The sequence below is a fragment of the Pinus tabuliformis genome, chromosome 2_2, assembly GCF_031772625.1.
Source record: "Pinus tabuliformis cultivar Carrire ecotype Pingquan chromosome 2_2, CPIR1, whole genome shotgun sequence".
Taxonomy (NCBI): domain Eukaryota; kingdom Viridiplantae; phylum Streptophyta; class Pinopsida; order Pinales; family Pinaceae; genus Pinus; species Pinus tabuliformis.
In genome coordinates, this window is record NC_142300.1 from 1,159,522,048 (window position 1) to 1,159,542,559 (window position 20,512).

General features: G+C 38.8%; 1 protein-coding gene across 2 annotated transcripts in view; it reads left to right on the forward strand.

The window, feature by feature from the left end:
• Positions 1-20,512, forward strand: part of LOC149197539 (O-fucosyltransferase 29-like) — a 208,643-nt gene that overhangs the window by 139,537 nt on the left and 48,594 nt on the right. For both annotated transcript variants that reach the window (XM_089405879.1, XM_089405880.1), the window contains exons 5-6: positions 4,607-4,695; positions 4,854-5,040. In XM_089405879.1, the coding sequence (XP_089262005.1) occupies positions 4,607-4,695; positions 4,854-5,040 (276 nt within the window). The remainder of the gene's footprint in view (positions 1-4,606; positions 4,696-4,853; positions 5,041-20,512) is intronic.

The following is a 20,512-nucleotide window of genomic DNA, read 5'->3' on the forward strand; positions in this document are numbered from 1 at the left end:
GAAGTATGTCTTGGCTATGCCTAAGAAAAGTCAAGATCTAGCTTGCAACAAGATAGAAATTCAAAGCAAAATTTATGAAGATTCTTCCAACAAGGAGTTGATTTTTGATGAGACATTTGCTCAAAGATCCAGATTAAAGAGAATGTTATATGGTACTCTCATATTGATGCTTACTTGACAAAGCTTGGTTCCGTGAAAAGTGAAGCTGATTTGAACTTGTACATCAAAGTTGTAATGAACAAGCCAATGATCCTACTGCGTTATATAGGTGATGACTAGTGCAGGGCATTTCAGTTTAAGAGGGAGCTGGCAGTAGAATTTGACATAAAGGATCTTGGTTTCATGCACTACTATTTGGGACTTGAGGTTTCTTAGAAACCTGATGAAATATTTTTTTGTAAAAGAAAAGATCCTCCAAGTTTGGATGATGGATTGTAGACCTATTTGCAAAAGTTATTATATTGTTGATCTAGCATTGTGTTGGTAGTTGATTGGTTCTCTGATGTATTTGATTACACTAATTTTGATTGGGCTGATAATGCTGTTGATGAGAAAATATATTAATAATGGTTGTTTCTATTTGAGATTGGCTACAATTTCTTCAATAAGCAAAAAGCGGAACTCTGTTGCACTGAACCTTGCAAAAGATGAACATATGCAGTGAGTTGGCTCCAAAATTTGCTGGATGGATTGTTTGATGGTGTGCTGGGTTTGCCTGTGACGATCAAAGCTGTATATAGTTGTTTTTCATGGAAAGTCAAAACACATTGTGATTAAGTATTATTATATTTGATAAATGGTGTAGGATGGAGCCGAAAAGCTACAATATATCTCCACTAACAAATAGGTAGCTGATGTATTTCTAAGACACGCTTGGACTTGTGGATAACTCGTCCCTATGTCATGTACTTTGACCAATCAGGATTAACACCCTATTTCAAGTACATGGACTCGAATAGGGAGAATGGTATATTGAATAAGCGTTATGGATTGACATTCTTGTGTCATTATTGTGTCCGATTAGGATTAACACCCTAAGTCAAGTACATTGACGTAGTTTAAGAAGAATGGTTTGATGGATCGACATTTTCTTGTGTCAAGCACTGTGACCAATCAAGTACTGGCACCCCATGTCAAGTACTGTGACACAGAATTAGGAAATGGTCTTGCGGAGGACATACTTTGAGGAACCTAGGTGGAGTATGTGCCTTAGGGAGGTGGTAGTGTGGTGTCATGTTGAATGCCTTCCAACATTGTGCTCTGATCTAGTGGAGAGATAGAGCTTATCGACAAAGCCTTGGTAATTCGACTGACATTCTTGTGTCATTATCGTGTCCGATTAGGATTAACACCCTAAGTCAAGTACATTGACCAGGTTTAAGAAGAATGGTCCAATGGATCGACATTTTCTTGTGTCAAGCACTGTGACCAATCAAGTATTTGCACCCCAATTCAAGTATTGTGACACCGAATTAGGAAATGGTCTTGTGGAGTATATACTTTGAGGAACCTAGGTGGAGTATGTGCCTCAGAGAGGTGGTTGTGTGGTGTCATGTTGAATACCTCCCAACATTGTGCTATGATCTAGTGGAGAGATAGAGCTTATTGAAAAAGCCTTGGTAATTTGACAATGTTGGTTATGATGATGTTATTTATGATGCTTATCATTTTGTATCCTTTCATATAGAAGTTTTCAACTCGAGAATATCCTGATGAGTCAATATGAATACCTCCCTGGTTAAGAGGGAGTGTCAAAATTGTTACTATATTCAGTCTTCATAATGCATATTTATCATTGATGTGTTTATTATGATTTGTCAAGCATGTTCTTCGTGTTAGAGTCAAAGGAATTTATTTTTTGTCAAAAGAAAAATGATTTGTGTCATGTCCCATTTGGACATTTAAAAGGAAGAGCAATTAATTTTTGATTATAAGTCATTGCTCCACAAGATGACCCAGCCGGCCCTCCTTGGATGAGTTGGCCTAGCCCTCCTAAAGGCACCTGTTTGACCCTCTTGGACAGCTATATATTGGAGACCTATTTGACCCACTTGGAGTTCATTCAATAATCACAAAAACATGTATCTTCTGCACCCAAGTGAAGGCTGAGTCAGAGGAGATAGAAGTAAGTCAAAACACAAGAAGAATATACCTCGTTGACCAAATCTTTGACCAAAACCAATTTTCAGGTCATACGTGTGGAGTATGTTTCTGTGGAAGAGGCCGGGTTTTCCAGGTCAGTAGCAGGCCGAATTTCGCCCCCATGTTGCAGGTGAGAATTCTAGAAGTTTGACCAGATTTGGAGCAGTTTGACCAGTGTTGTCTTTGACCTTGGAAGGGCATTTGGAGGATGGTGACTTGGTATCTTGATGACAGTTTGGTATTGGTTTTTGGCTTGGATATCTCTCATTTTGATCTGATTCTATAAGGAAAGGATTGTTGGGTTTTTCCTAGGGTAAAATTGTATCTTGTCTCTTGTGCATTGTGATCTCCGTTTCCTTGAATGATTGAACAAATGTAAAATTGCTTGATGAAGAAGACATAAGAAGTAATTATCAAGAAGAGGAATTAAGTGTTAGACTACATTGCACTTGGTTTTTCAACATTACATGCTTTAGAGAGAATGTTAGAGTATTCTCTTGGTAAATTATAAAAGGAGCATGACTCCCAAGTACAAGTGTAATGATTAATTGCACAATTACTCCTAAGAGATGGGCGAATATCTCCCAATAACCTAAAATGTGATAACATAAAAAAATCATTTACGACTGCATGTGTGAATGACTCTAATAATCTCTTGTATACACCAATGTTCACACATTACTCTTATGGCCCTAGTTCAAGGTCGACTTGTATTTACTTATATAAGCAATCCCTTATATTGGTTAGAGGGATCACACCAAATGCGGACATATGTTTAACTTGGAAGACAAGACTTGCAACCATCCATAAGGTTTGTTTGTAATTTGGCTTTGCCATTGGTGTATCTCCCATGGTGCTTTGGCCGTGGAGATTGGATCCCTCAATGATGGAGGTGTAGACCTTGGGTTCCATTCGACAATTTATCTTTTCTATACTAATTTCATTCTATTTTCGGATGATTCTTTAGCTTAATTTCCAAAGGGATATTCAGGTAAAGCTTTAGCAGCTAATTTCATGAATTGGTGTTTAGTATCAGTTTTTCTCATCAGAAGAATGGAAATATTATACTTTTCTCCTTGACATTTGTGTATGTGTTATCTCAGAAATCTGAAATGTTTGATTAGGACGATATCTCTCTAATGTATAATATAATATAAAATTCCGGAGTGTTTCTGAATTATTTTTCTTCGTTTCATAAAGTAAGTAGATAGGTCAATCATTAAAACATACTTCATTTTAATCTATATAACTTATGGTGTTTCTTTCTCAAAAGATGGCAAAATGTTTGAAAGTTCATGATCATCAAAATGAGGCAGGGTTGTATATTTTAAAAATATCAACTCATTATCAGCAGTTTATATTGCTCAGTGTAATTGTAGTTAGCGCTGCAATTGCCTTTTCCAGTACTGGAAGACTTCTCCATATAATGTGGTGTTGTTGATGCTAACCATTATTATGGACTTGTAAATAGCACCATGTGGAGTGGTATTGTTCATTGAATCATTGACGGGTGTTTTTGATAGAGAAAATGTAAATGTTTTGATTTTGTTGTTGTTGTTAATGACTAGGGGGTCTTGCTTGCCTCATTATGCAAGTTCAGGATTTCTCAGTAATCTTATGTTGTGATGGCTTGATTAATCCTTACATAGATGATGTGTTTGATGTGCTTGTTGGTTATGTCTGAAAAATTGTTGTTGTCCACTCTAGCTGAGGGTGGGTGCTATTGGAAAATTTCACCTCAATGTGGTAGTTGTCCCCCATTTTGCCTAGATTGTTGGTATCGATTTTTTTCTCTTTTACAAGTTTTCTTTGGTTGGTTCACCAATGTATGTGCATGTCTATAACCAATCATCTTTTCCTTGGTCCATCAGGTGGAATATTCTCTTCATTGTTCTTTAAAGATGCTTCACTTATTTTTGCGGAGTCAGCAAAACCCCTGGACTAGAAGCAAGTCTCACTAGAGATATTGCTTATAGCAGTCAGTGTAATAATTAATGCATGAAATCTATTTTGACTGGTTAAGAACATAAAAGAAGGCTGTCCAAGCAAGCTTCAAGTCCAGGCTAGTTAATTTTTTAACAGGACTATACTATCCAGATATATTCCATATGCATTGCATCTAGAACACAATCACACAGTTTTGGAGATTATAGTATATACATAAAATCCTTCATTGCAAGTACCGTCTCATCAACCATTCTTGAAACGCTATTCTAAGCAGATAAGAAGTTGCGGTTTTTCAAGATTTAAACCCATTGATAGATGTTTCATTGTTATGCTGTATCATTGATTCATAGCTCCTGCCAAACAAGGGCATGCAATAAAAGTTATGCCTTACAGTTGTGTCCCGAGTCCCGATGTGACCGGCTATACTGGAATGCTTGTTTATGAAATGTGTGATTGCTGATGCTTGTTCTACATGGTCTTTGCAAAAGTCACATTTTGCAGTTGATTCTGAATGCAGATAACAGATGCAGTGGTTGTAGCTCGGATTTTGAATGCCACATTGGTTGTTCCAGAATTGGATCACAACTCTTTCTGGAAAGATAGTAGGTGAGGTGCATTCACTTTTTTGATATAATTGTTGGATGGTGAACTTGCCATTCACTTTTCAATAGATATATATTTTAATATTTGTATTTATTTATAACATGTAAAGTGTGTCTTTGCTGTGCCATGGTTAAAGTGACAGTAACTTGTTTTGCCTGCAGCAACTTCAACGACATTTTCGATGTTGATTGGTTTATTTCATCACTTTCGAAGGATGTTACTATTGTCAAGAAGCTTCCTGAAAGTGTGAGACAAGAGTTTGGTGGACCATATACAATGCGTGTGCCCAGAAAATCTACACCACATTTCTATAAAACCAGAGTTCTGCCACTTCTGCAAGGAAGGCACGTATGTATGCAGGATGGATACTTTATTTAAAGCAATCATTGATTCAAACAAAAGGCTTGAATTATGTACTTTAAGTTAACAATTTGTGGCAGTTTAGTTTATGAGTATGTCAATATGTGGCATTGTAGTTTATCTGCCTCAATTAGCTTTCCAATTTTTGTTATAAACCAACCTTGAGGTGCAGGTCAAATGCTGAAACTGGAAACTCTCATTTGGTTGTCAAATTGTTATGATATTACAGACGGCATAGTGAATGCCTAGGTCACTCTTTGTATTATTATGATGCCTGTGGTTATTTTCCTAATTTATTACAAGTAAAATGGTTATTATGAAATGGGAGAAGCCCACGATCATTAAAAAATGATTATTGGTAAAATACATGCTCTTATATGAATGGTTGAATTGTTTAATTTCTTTTCTAAGGAAAACCACATCGGGAAACCCAAAGGCTGCTTCTGCACATTCATGGATGGCATTCCTAGTACACCCATTGGTCTAAACTAGTGTGCCTCACCCCAGGAGATTCAAACTGGGCGCCTACTGGCACAGAACTAGCCAAATGGTCTGTAATTGAGTTGCTTAATGCAAAAGTGAAGGGGTAAACCGTAATATATAATATATTCAACTTTATTTTGTATATTTGATAATGACCTTCTAGCAGATAGTCTTGTCTGTTCCTCATAGGATTTACATTCCCAAAGATGTTTATGCAAGTGTCTGCTTGTTTTCTGTCAAGAATTTGAAGATTTTGCTTGGAATCTAGACTATAGTACCTGTTGCCCACCCAAGTGGGTGATATCATAGGATAAAATTTTCTTCTATCATCTCATCAGCCAGCAACCAACAGCCTCCTGATAGCCAGTAGTAGCTCATGATGATGTGCCTTTCTGATTCATATCTCCGCCACTTGCATCAGTCATATGTTCCCTTGCTCTCTTGGCAAGAGAACATGTTGGAAGGTGGGCTTCTGATCAAAAGGTACTTAATTCATTTTGCAATCGGGTGCTTATGCTTGTTTGTATATGGACATTTGACATGGATTATGGGGTAACTTGGAAGAAAGAGGGGTCTTGGCCGTAATCTTGTTCCCTCACCTTAAATGGGGGGTTAATTTTCAATCCTAGTCCAAAGGGACCCTCTCCTAATGGCCCAACGGGTATTAGGAGGGGCACTGCATGGGAAGCCACGATTGAAATCACGTAGCCCATCTCTCCGTATTCCATACTTACCACTTTCCTCCTTACATTATAAGTCCCTATTCCACCTCAGTTTTTTAGGTTCAACTGATCACTGGTTCATTGGGATTTGGCACTCACACATCCTCATGCTTGGGTAGGGCCTGGAATTGTACCCTAGGAGGTTGATGCAACTAAGAGAAACATAAAAAGCATATGATGGCCACAATCAAAACAAAAGAAAAAATCAAAATGCAAAAGATGGATGGGACATTAAATTAGAGCGGGGACAAAAACCAAGCATGAGCTCTACCTGACTCATTATGGCCATCACTCGGTTGCTGGGTCAATGTTGCCTTATCTCATAGAAGGCAAGGAACCCTTGCATGTCCCAACCCCTGATGGGCGATGAACTGGCCCATCCTTAAGCGTGGTAATAACTGCTATACATCATACAAAGCGAGTTCTAACCCTTTGAGCTATGCGCATAAAAGTAATACAAAGAAAAATCAAGAAAATGTAAAAGGCATAAGAGGGGTGGAAAAACAAAGGCTGAGTTGATAACTCATGCATCCATGATTGTTCCCTCCCCTCATCTATATACCCAAGACAAGGATCCCCATCAAACTGGTCCCTTTGACCATGGCACTTGGCCATGAAGTCCTTTCCCCTCCGTTCCATTATTATTCACATGGCACCTATTGATTGAAGGGTGGACCAAGGACATGTCACTTCCCCTTATAGGGGTTGAGAACACCAAATAGGGTCATTTATTAACTACTCCTACTTATGGAGGTAACACCATTATGGGACCAAAACCACAATTTTGGAAGGGAAGCCTTGTATGAAATGTTAATTTGCCCATTACTTCCAAGCTTGGTTCACTTAGATGCAATAATGATTGAATGTACCTAATGGTGAAAGTTGCAACACTAGATATTGTGTGTAGTTGACAGGTGGTTCCATCTATAGGTTTGGGCAACTTAACTGGGGTCCAGGTCCTCCAAAAAAACATATTGACACCCACAGGTGAAGCGTTGAGTGCCATGGGGCTCCAGGCAATTGCAAAGCATAACTGATATCCTTCGGCACCTCCAACACCCACAACATTCCAGCTTTTTTCCCCACATTGTTGACTTCTATGGGATGATGCACTTGGACCAGCATGCCCACAATTGGCTTAGCACTGATCAGATGGATGACATCAAATCTAGGGCTTAGATGAGGATGGTCTCTTACATTGAGACATGGGAGGGTTAGTTGTTGAATTTTGTAACTATGGTTGGTCTTCATAATCTATATTTGGCTCGTGATGTATTTATATTGATTATTGAAAAGCATATTTTAAATGCTAGAGTCGAAAGAAAAATATTTTGAGTCAAAGTTCCATTTTGATTTTTTAAAGAAGAAAAATTGAATTTTGAAATTTGAAAATTTTGGCTCCAAGCTTGTCAAGTCGACCTCCCTCCAAGTCCAGCCGGCCGAGGGCAAAGATCACATCCATTCGACCCAACAGAACTATTTAAAGGCAGATCGATCTCATTCTCTCACCACCAATTCACACTTTCTCATCAAGACAATTTTTGGGCATCCTAATGAGATCAAGAAGGATGAGGACGAAAAGAAGGATGAATTGCATCTCTCTTTCTCTATCTCAAGCTCGTATGTGTGGATAAATTCTATCTCTATAGTTCGAAAATTTTTGGGCAGTTTCTGTTGCAGGGCCCGAAATTTTGGGTAGTTTCTGGGGGTCGAATTATGGATTTTTGGCAGTTGCAGGAGGGCCGAAATTCTGGGTTAGATCAGGCAGAGCGAAGTGTTGGATCAAGTTGGGAGGCTTGACTTGGAGGGTTTGATAAGGTGTGACTTAGTTGATGAATAGAAAGGTCTAGGTGTGTCTCTTCTTGAACTGAATAATTTCTCTATTGAAAAGGTTGCTGGGTTTTTCCCCTTAGTGAGTTTTCCCATTGTAAATCTTGTCTTCTCTTGTTTATTGTGATCTCTACTATTCTACTATTCTTGTATGGGTGAATTTCTGAAGTATAATTGCTAAATGATATATTGGTATAATTTAAAAGAATATCAACATATAAAGTAATTATCAGTTTTTTAGAAATATTATGCTAGTCTCTATTGCAGTTAGAAAATCAACATTAGCAACACCATGAAAGCCCTCATTGTTGGAGCAAAGACAAGCATTTTGGCCACTTGGAGATACATGAGACCACTTTTCTGCCCCATAGCTAAAATTGGGGTCTATAGATGGATTATGTCAGAGATTTAGGGGCCAACACCTAGAGGTTGATTTTAGAGGGCTTATACACATTATGTCACCCATCGCTGTCAACGTCAACCCTAGAAGGGCACACACTTTCATGATGTTAGCGCTTTTTCTTATTTTGACTCACACATTTGGAGAGTTATTTTGTTTTTCAAAGGCTGCTAGGTCGACTTGTGACCTAGCACATTATTTTATGATTTAGAGGGGTTTCTAGGCTAAATAGGAACTCGGCCACCTCATATAAATAGAGGAGGCCTTTGTTGTTATATCTCGTCACATCACACATGAATATTCTTGGCCTTCTTGTACATTCAACCTCTTGAACTTGTGGATATATTTGGATCTTTGATGCTTTTTGATATTTGGATCTAAATCATTGCACTTTGTAGCTATTCTTTGGATGAACAGAATGGATTCTTTGCATGTTATTTTGTAAGTGTACTTAAATTTTGAATGTTCATCGCTTACATCTCTAATGTATGGAATTTTGTTGATTCTAGTAATTGCGATTGTGCCCTAACTTGTTGAATATCTATTGAATGCTAATCTAGATGACCTATTGCATGCATTACTCATACATAACATGTGAATGAATGTCCTTAGTGGTGAACTCTTGGTAGCTCTCCCATGAAAAATCCTTCTTCCATTGGATAGGTAATTGTTGGAATTTTGGAAGCTCGGGCATTAACATTTTGGCCTCCTTAGTGTTGAGAAACCAAGTATAGTGTAGATTAAAGCTTGATTCCTCTTCTTGATAATTATTTGTGAATGTTAAATAGCTTCTTGTTATGTGTTATGACTTCTTCATCAAGAAATTATACAAATGTTCAATCAACCGGGAAAACAAAGAGACAAGAGACACCAAAATTAGGCTCTAAGCTAGCGCAAAACTCCACAAAGGGAAAAAATCAACAACAATCCTTCTTTTATAGAATTTAGATAAAAAAGAGATATCCAAGACCAAGACCAAAATTGCCACCAAAAACTCCAAGTCTAACTTTCCTCCAAGTCATCTCCAAAGTCAAGGTCAACATAGATCAAACTGGTCAACCTCTTGAAATTTTGCTCTTGAAGCCTGCAACAAGCTCTATATTTTGGTTCTACAACTAGCTTTGAAATTCAACCTTTTTTGACTAAAATTCCTCCACATGCGCGAGTTCTTTACTTTCCTTTTTCTTGATCTTTTTCTCCATTAGTTAGGTGCAGAAGATATGTGATATGATGATGAGTGTCCTTCAAAGTGATCGAACTATCTTTAATATATATCTGTCTAGGAGGTCAAATAGGTGGCTCTTGGAGGCTCGAGCCGACCTGTTCCCAAGGAGGGTCGACTTGATAATTTTGGTGGACTTTGACTTAATATAAAATTGATTTTTTTTTTCTTACAAATGTCAAAATAAGACACAATTCTAGTACATTTTCTGACTCAAAATATATATATATTTTTTGACTCTTTTTGACTTTGTGAGCATGAAGAACATGCTTTGACCAAAAATAAAATATAATAGTGAACATAATAAATACATCAATGATAGATTTACATTACATTATCAAGACCAACACTAGTTACATTTTCAACACTTAGAAGCTATTTGACTGATTTGAAACATCATTGACACCTTACTCCCAAGGGATAAGGGATTGGTCCAATTGGTTGGTGATCATTTGCCTTTCTTATCATTTAAATTGCTACCCTTTAAGGCTAAGGAAGTAACCTAGGGCTTGGTGTGAATCCCAAGGCAAGTAGAATTCTTGGGGTTTAAGAGACTAAACATCAAGAGGGTATCATTTGCCACAAAGTTGACCCTTTTGGTGGGCATCCACTTCAATCTCATCCATAAATTCTCTTGCCCCTTAGTTGTTTTTCCTAAGAGAGAAACCCTAGTTTTATCTTCCTTCAACTTGGGGATTTCTCGAAGGTTTCATGATCCTTGACCTTGCAAATTTACATTGTTGGAAACCTTTTCTCTTAACCTTGGCCTTTGGATACTCCAACACTCAGCAAATTACTCAAACCCTAAGTCTTGTGCTTGTAGCCCTAGGCCCCTTTATATAAAGTGAATTGCCTTCCATTGGAGCCTTAAGCCATTATTGTGTATTTCTTGTAGAGGGTCTAGCCAAGCCTCCTAATACTTTCTACCTAGAATATATTATTATTAGTATTATCCAATTTTAAGGTCACGACCAAGCCAGACACCAAATTGTTGTATGAGATCCCCTTGTTTGTGGGACAAGGGACCCACCTCCGCGCAGCGATTTGACTGCTAAATCTACAAAGGTATACATACTCTACCCTCTTTGGTTTTGAACTTGTGACCTCTTAGGAGGAAACACATGCTCTTAACCATTAGGCCCACTCAGGCTGTATTATTATTATCCATTTTTAAGGTCACAACCAAGCCAAACACCAAATTAGTGTATGAGACCCCCTTGTTTGACCTTTTATCACATACTAGGACTCCTCCCATCAGTGAAAATTCGCAAAGAGCATGGGTTTTTGGCTTTTGGATTAAGTTGCACAAAACATTGCAACTTTTGGGAGATTCCGAAATGGGTACGTTTTGAAACGTCACCACCAAAAATGGAAACGTTGGCCAAAACGTCGGCCGAAACATCATGTGTGTATATATATATATATCATCTTGCAAAAAGAAATGGGAATAAGACCCATAGATGATGATTTATAAGGAAAACCGAGTCTATAATAACTCTCATAGATAATTACATGATGGTCCAGTTTCGAGCAAGGAATTGAATTGATGACTTAACGTATATGCTATATAGTGTATGAGACCCCCTTGTTTGACCTTTATCACATACTAGGACTCCTCCCATCAGTGAAAATTCATAAAGAGCATGGGGTTTTGGCTTTTGGATTAAGTTGCATGAAACATTGCAACTTTTGGGAGATTCTGAAATGGGTACGTTTAGAAACGTCACAACCAAAAATGGAAATGTTGGCCAAAACGTTGGTCGAAACATCATGTGTATGTATATATATATATATATATATATATATATTATCTTGCAGAAAGAAATGGGAATAAGACCCATAGATGATGATTTGTAAGGAAAACTGAGTCTATAATAACTCTCATAGATGATTACATGATGGTCGAGTTTTAGGCAAGGAATTGAATCGATGACTTAACATATATATATAAGTTCAATAGTGGTGAGGTTACATCATGGGCAAGGAATTGAATCAGTGACTTAACATATAGTGTTGCATGAAATCACCTAATAATCAAGTAATAACGACCTTTTTTCCAGTTTGGGAGTTTTGCATGTTTCTTTCCTGGGAAGAAATTTGATTAGCAAATTGTTGATGGATTAATATTTTGATTTTTTTGGCAATGTTTCAAAGTTCAATCTTTTACATATTTCTTTGCAAGATGGAATTTGCTTTGGCAAGTTTTGGATGGAAAAAAATTAATTAATTATTTTTTATTTTTAATATATATGTATATATATATATATATTAAATTTTAATATATTATATTGTTGTCGTTCCCAACTTGACGTTTCTTGTAAATTTGGGCAAAGCTTCTAGCCATGCCAGATACTTGTTCCCCCATACCCGAAGTACCTGCATACCAGAAACTCGTGCAACATTGCATAAATGTCAAATGGAGTAAATGTCATGTATGAAGGACCCTTGGTTAAGTTAATGTCACGAAACGTTGAAATAACACATTATCTTGCAAGGCTTTCTTCAACCTACATACACGAGTTTTGTTCTTATGTGTCTCAAATTCCTCTAGTTGTTCATTGTATACTTCTTCTTCTATCACCCCATTCAAGAACGCAGTCTTGACGTCCATCTGGTGAATCTCCCACCCCATCTGCGTTGCAAGGGATATCACAGATCTAATAGAAGTATACCTGGCTACTGGGGTGAAGGTTTCTTCGTAGTCTATCCCTTCTGAGCATACCCCTTAGCCAAGAACCTGGCTTTGTATTTTTCTACGTTGCCATTTGCAGCATACTTGACCTTGTAGATCCATCTTGAACCTACGACTGATCTGTCCTGAGGTCTAGGTACCACTTCCCAAACATCATTGGTCATTATAGAATTGTATTCCTCCACCATAACATCTACCCATACTTGATGTTGAACGACCTTCGGAAAACTAGAGGGTTCTCCAACCTGAGCCACCAAAGCTTGGTATCTATCTAGTTGTCTACGCTCCCTTTTCTCGTTCCTAGGAGCTCCATTGAAATCCTCTGCGTCCCGTATTGTTTGTTGAAGTTCCCGACTCGTTCTTCCATTGGTAGTTGGTGGATCTATTTGTTCCTCCTCCTAAGATTCCACCTGCTATGATGGTTTTGGATTCTTATGCCTTGGAGAAGTACTGGTGCTGGTTTCTGCTGGTCGAAGTGGCTGGACCAATGGATCATCCTTTGATTGCTCTTCAAAAGGTGTTTCTCGGGATTTCCTAAAAGCTCTGTCATCCATGAACTTTATGTCCCGTCGGACTACGATCTTTCTATTGCCCGGAAGGTAGATTCTATATGCCTTAGCATTTTCACTATATCCCACAAGCTAAGTCACCTGACACGGGGATTCGGGACACGCTGACCCCCGGAACAGGACACGTTATATATTATTTTATAATATATATATATATATATATATATATATATATATATAATTGGATATTAGCATATTTCTTACACAAATTTTAATTAATGATACAAATTTATTGATTTCAAACATAGATCTTCATCTATAGCTATTAGCATGCATAGTACATACAAAATTCAAATAAATGTCAGTGGTACTGGTCACATAAATGATAAATCTATTAAAAATTTAAATCATGATTCATAATTTATTAATTCATAACTGAAAGACAACTTACAACTACAAGATAGTAAGATAAACACACTGACAACTGTAGTTTTCTCATTAAGTCATCAAATCAAAATCTGTTACATAGGTAGTGTTGGTGCAATGCCAATGGCAAATAGAAATAGAAAATATAAAACAACTATAGGTATACAAGCCTCAAGGCATCAATCAGCATCAGAATCAGCGTCACTGTCCCCATCATCATGGTCCCCACTGCTCTCCTCTGCATCCTCCTCCTCCCCTGTATCCATAGTCGCCTCTGCATCTGCTGGTATGGAGGTTGACCCCTCTAAGTCATCAAAACTAATAGGGTCTAGCACTGGATCACCGAGATCCATGTTGGCCAATGCCAACTCAACAGTGGTGTCCAGACCCATATCATCAGGAAAGACATCCCACATCTTTGTCTTTCCCCTCAACCACTCTTCCCTCTGCCTGTAAATAAGACGAAGGTTGGTGTGCACATACACCATTGTCTCTGCCCTGGACTGCTCAAGCCTGCTCTTCTTCACAGTATGCAAATTCCCATATGTGCTCCAATTCCTCTCGCAACAAGAGGATGAAGTCACCTGAGAGAGGAGCCTCATGGCTAACTGCTGAAGAGGAGGGCTTGTTGCCCCATGATTTGCCCACCAAGAGTAGGGCTTCTTAAGCCCTCTGTCTCTAATCACATCATAACCTCCAAATCCACTAGTGCCAGTGGAAAACTCTGCAAAGGCATCCTCCACCTCAGCAAGCAATGCACTATCTTGATAAATCCGCTTCAATGCCTCTTTCCTCCCCTGTGAGATTTCACCATCCATGTGAGGAGGGAATCTGCGGGAAGGTCCACCATTCAGCCACTCATGGCTGTAGTATTTGGGGTTCAATGAGTGAGCCAAACAATGTAAAGGTGTACAATTCTTGTCCCATCTGCGGACAAGAATATCATGTATGGTATCGCAGAAGGCCTCTGGTGATGTCTCATACTGGGGGCACTCACTCTGTAGAATAATGCTCCTCACAGACTCAATCATGGAATCCCATCCCTCATAAACCTCTCCTAGGATGGGTTTGTCTGTATCTGCAACTCGAAGCAAAGAGATGATAGGGTCCATGATCCGAATAATTAGATCTACCCTCTCCCACCAAGCATCATCTAGTATCGTGTCCTTCACTCTTTTAGACGCTGCCTGATCTGTCTTTCTCCAAAAAGACCAAAACTCAGAAATAACCATGGACCCAAGAGCAGTGTTGACCTCCCTCAACCTCTTCAACATCATGAATGAAGATGCAAACCGTGTATCAGCAATCTTCAACAATGATAGATTGCGGTACTCCTTGTAGATAGTGAGGGCATTTGTATGATTTTGCACAAAGTTACGGATATGTCTTGTATCCTCAATAATGCTTCCAATCCAAAGCACATCAGAAGCAATGGATTTCAGTGCTAAGTTCAATGAATGGACAATGCAAGGTGTCCAAAACACTTGTGGATATTTAGCTTCCACGATCATGCCAGCCGCCTTGCAAACAGGTGCATTATCTGTAATGATTTGCACACAAGAATCAACACCTACCTCTTCAACAACTCTAATAAATAACTCACCCATAAATTGTGCATCCTTGTATTCACCAAGTGTATCCACTGCTTTCAGGAAAACTGGACCATTGAAGGAAGACACCATGAAGTTGATGATTGGGTGTCGTGCTGGATCTGTCCATCCATTAGAAACAATGCTAACCCCAGATGTTGGCCATGATGCCATAATAGGCTCGAGCATTTTTTGCACCTCTTTTTTTGCCTTCGTCAACAATGTGGTTCTCAGCTTCTCTGACCCAGGAGGCACATACCCTACTGGAGCCCCTTGAGTTAGAGCTCGGCACATCTCAACAAATAAAGGTGAACGTGCAACATTAAATGATATGAAGTTTTGATAGAAGAAGAAGGCAATGGTGAGATCAAGCTCTTCCCGTCTCTCTTTTTGGAAAATCCTGTCCATTGGACCAAGTGATCTTCTTTTTAATGCTTGTCCCCAAGTAGAAGTAGAACTCTCAAATGGAAATTTGGTGGTGGCTTTCCTCAAAAATGGAAGGGGGTCTTCATTGCCCTTGGGTGCTTTTGATTTTGAAGCCAGTGCCACATGTTCCATACCAACATTGGCCTCCTTTTCCAATTCTTTTCTCTTTTGTGAAGTAATAACTTTACAAGATCCAATCCCACAACCAGGTATAGCCAACAAATGTGATTTCACACGGTAATATGTGCTTTTGAAAGAAATGTTACAAAAGTTGCATTTCCATTGCACATTGCCTCCTCCCTTTCCCTTGTTGTTTGGCCCATCCTCTCTTGTGACATATTTCCACAATGGATATTTATCATTGTCTTTAAGTCCTCTTCCCTCAACATTACTTGCAGCAGACTCTGATGATATTGGGGGAGGAAGGGCATCTCTACCCATGACATTCTTGCCCTTCCTTGCTGCCTTTGATTGAGCCATGTTAACTCAACCTGTAAAAAAAATGAACAAACTGCTGTAAAAATTTAAAAATGCAAAAGAAATGAACAAGAATCAAGTTCAACACTAATTTGAATTGTAATTTGTTACCATTACCAATTTATTGCATAGATGATGTGCAACTGAGGAAAGAGCACGTACAGGCTACAACAGTGTGTTTAATATTTATAAGTCATTTTAATAGATTTTATCATTTTCAAGCAGGTGAACTTATGGCTTGTACAAACATCTGTCATTCAATAAAATTGCAATTTTGCTTCTCAAGTAAACTCAGAGATGACCACGACACTAATGTATATATTAATATCACTTATTAATTACACTGACACACAAACATGTATATATACCGAGACCTGTTGTAACTTGTGATATTCATATCACTGATATTAATATACATTTTAATTTTTAAATTATTAATATAGCAAGGAGGTAGATCGATATACTGTGAGATAAGCTCTATATACAGACAATGCTGAAGCCTGAGATTGATATAACGGAAATTGTGACTATGTCAACAATCAATTTAACCCAAAATTCATATTAATAGTAAATACAGGTAACATAAGTGGCATTCTGTGGCATTCAGTGTCAAGTCTGCATGTGCCCTTGTTCAAAAAGGAAATTCGAATCTGTATCCACATTTGTCATCGACTCATCTATATAGAAGCATGACAAAACGTGCTAACTTGATGCTCATTCACGGCTTTCATGGTGGCGATTGAAGGTTGTAACTAGAGGTTTTATTCTTTTTATATTAGAAACTTATGCTATCTTCTCATCATACAAAATCTGTTCTGCACAGCCACGTGATTTTGAATAAACAGTTAAATGAAAATCTGATTCATGGTATCTCGGATAGAAGCTCGTAACCTATGATGATCCTATTTTTATGAAGGCCGAAGTTTTGAGTTCGGAAGACTATCAGGTTTGTCATTCTTAGCCTCTCTTAGGGCACAAATTTGTGGCTTGAATCTATTGTTTTCAAATCCGAATGGTGATTATCTCGATCCAAGCCTGTGGCATTTTAACGATGCCTGTGCCTAGATACAAAGATACAAAGATGAACCGTGAACCACTTTTATGATTTATGTTAAAATGCCTGATAGCCTGATACAAAGATTTAAGAAATGCGTTACGCCGTTATCTGAGATTTCAATCTGGTGGACCGTGCACTACTTACTTGAAGTTTAAACTGGACGTTGGGTGGACTGTGGACGTTGGGCGGTCCGCTCCTCGCTGCAACAAAGCAATCCTTTGCCAACTACCTTGCAGAATGAATGAATGAGCTGAGAGAGACACGCCCCCTTTTAACCTAGTAGCAGTTCTGAACCCTCGGAACGAATCGCAAACCAGGACTCGTCATAAAATTCGAGACACGATTTGGAAATTCGGGCACGTTACTGGACATGACGTGTCACAAGAGGACACGACGTGCCCTGCAATCTTGACACGAGTCCGCATAGAATCGTGTCCGATTCGACCGATTCGCGATTCGTCAAGGGTTTTGGACGAATCCGGTTTCTTAGCCCACAAGATATCCCTTTTTTGTAGTTTGGTCCAACTTCTTCATTTTTTCTTCGGGTATATGGCAGTATGCCAGGTTCCCAAATATCCTGAAATGACTCACTTTAGGCTTCTTGCCTGTGAAGATGCTCTCCAGAGTAATCTTACCTAATGCCCTGTGAGGAGTCCTGTTCTGAGCATAAACGACTGTGCTGCATGCTTCTGCCCATAGAAATTTGGGCATATCCTGATCATACAACATTGCCCTCGCTGCTTCAACAATAGTTCTGTTCTTCCTCTCTGCTACTCCATTCTGCTCCGGATTATATGGAGTTGTCCATTCTCTTTTGATGCCTTCCCTTGCGCAGAACTCAGTGAAGTCTTTGTCAATATATTCTCCACCATTGTCTAAGCGCAACACTTTTATCCTCTTCCTTGTCAGATTCTCAACCAGAGCTTTAAACTCTTTGAATCGATCAAAAACCTCATCCTTGGTTTTTAGAAAGTAGATCCAAGTCTTCCTGGAATGGTCATCAATGAAGGTGACGAAGTATTCAACACCACTAAGAGCTTTTGTGGACATTAGTTCGTAGATATCTGAGTGTATTAATACCAGAACACTCTTTGCCCTATTGTTAATTCTGGAATAGGCCGCTTTGGCGTACTTGCTCAATACTCAACCTCTGCATACATCGTCTCGTTTGGTACTTAATTCTGGAACTCCTGTGACAGTTTCTCTAAGAATTCTTAGAGCCCCATGGTGTAAGTGCCCCATCCTTCTGTGCCGTAGTCCATTCAAATATTTTTCACCATTGCTGCCTATCAGTGCTATTGGAAACTCTAGCTGTATCTTATATACTTTGTTACTTCTGATTCCAATTTGGGCCTTCTTCTTACAACTCGGATGTTTGACATATACTTTCTTTCCAATGAAGTATACATCATAGCCCTTGTTCTGTAACTGAGATACAAAGAGTAACTTCATTCCCAATCCAGGCACATGTAGCACATTGGTAGCGCGAAGCCGATCCCCTGCTTTTGTTTGAAAAACTATAGTACCTCTTCCCATGGTGATTTGGAAGTTCATCTGTTCTTCTTGATAGCTCGAGAAACATTCTCATATTCCTGTCATGTGCATAGAAGCCCTGCTATCAATATACCAAACCTCAGTGGAAGCAAAACTTGACAAGAAAGTGACTTCTTCTTCCAGTCTGGAAGCCAACACAGAACTCTTGTGATGCATTATATTCTTTGCGCTTTCCTCTTTCCTGAGAGAACTGCATGAGTCCCTTTGAGTTGCTGCTCTAGCAACATCATGTCCACGACTCATTGCAGATTTTCTAATCCTGTTGCCTAATCTTAGCTCTGATACCATGTTAAAATTTTTAACATGAAATTCTACTGTAACAACTGATTTATTTCTCATACTTACTTTCCACAATAAGTTATTTACAAAACCCTTCAGTAAACATGAAAGTAAATTCTAATGCAGTTGTCACATAATAGCATAGAGAAAAGAATAGTGAAATAAAAGCACAAGAATAAATCACATCAACACAGTTGTTTTTGGACAATAGTCCTCGGAAAAACCCAGTGCGGGAAAACCGGTGCAATAGATGAGGGTTTATTTATTATTCTTCAGCAACGATCTCTTTACAAGGAATGATTTGCAGAACATAGAGAAACCTTTTTGAAAACACCTGAGATAATTTTCCTCCAATCATTGGGGAAATTTTGACACTCAAGAGACCCTGCAGCCTCCACTGCGTCACCTCTGCATCATCTTCTGCGTGAGGATTGTGTCCTGTGCTGCGCTGCGTCTCTGTGCTGTCCCTATGCATTGTCCCTTTGATGTATTGCGTCCCCTCCTCCTTAGTCTTCGACTGATGTTGATACCCTCCTCTTCCTTCACCTTGCAACTCTCCCCCTGAAATCAAACTCTTACTTCTGGAGAATCGAGTTCCCTCGGGTTACTGAGTATTTGCCCGGTGTATCTCCAAATGACCCTCAAGTCTTCATTATAATTTTCTTGTTGAGATATCAACAACCATGATCTAATCTCTAATCAACGAATAAGATTAAACTAGACTTGATCCTCGTCACTTAGAAGCTTCTCACCCATATTTACATTAATTCACTTTAATTATTTTAATTTCCTAAGTTGTAACTTAGGCACCATTAAAAATAATTAATTATTTGATTAACATGCACTCTGGGTGGAATTTCGACAAATGATTTCTGGGTCTTTTGGAGATCTCATGCACTCTAGCCCCTCCACAAAATTTCGGAGCTAGAGCACATCCGATGCTACCCAAAAATCAACATTACAAGTGTTGAAAAATGTGTAACTAGGTTTGGTCTTCGTAAGTATGAAATGTATTCTTGTAAATTATAAAATGAAAAGATTATTATTATTACTGGAGCATGGGTTTCATGCTCAAGTTCTTTTATTTTATAGGTTAAGCACCCATTGAGTGCTTCTAGGATTTGTCCTAGGTCTAAGAGTCATTGTCATATATTGAAGACCCCAATGGGCACATTGTATCTTGTAAAGAAAAAATATTTTTGTCTTTAAAGTGTCGAAATACCCTCCAAGATCAAGTCGACCTAGAAGTTGTCAAGTCGGCCTAATTGAAGAGCCACATCTACCCCTTGAAGAGGCCTATATAAAGAGAGGAACTCGTCCTCCAAAGAAGCACTCACTCATCTCTCATTCTATGTGAAGAAGAGGACGAAGAAGAGGTTGAAGAAGAAGGACGAAGAAGAGGTCGAAGAAAGAAGTGTTTGGGCTAGTTCTCTCTCTCACGTGCTAGACGAAGCTAGGGTTTCTGCGCAAGGGTTACATCTAGTTCGATCTTGGAAGGAAGGGAGGAAAGAAGGCAAGTGAAGGTCACTAAGGGTATCTCTCAAGCCCTAAGTCACAAGGAAAGGCAAGCAAAGGGAAGAAGAAGGCTCTAGGAAGAAGATCGAAGTTTCCAAGTGTGGCAACAACAGTGGTAGCAGTTGCTGGGCAGTGAAAATTTTGGATCTGCAGTAGGAGGTCGAAGTTCTTGCAACAGGAGGCTGAGTTGGTGCAATTGGAAGAGATTTGACTGGGTTTGGCTAGTACAAGGTTTGCACATCATCTCAAGTGGTTGATCTTGATCTTGGAGGGTATTGG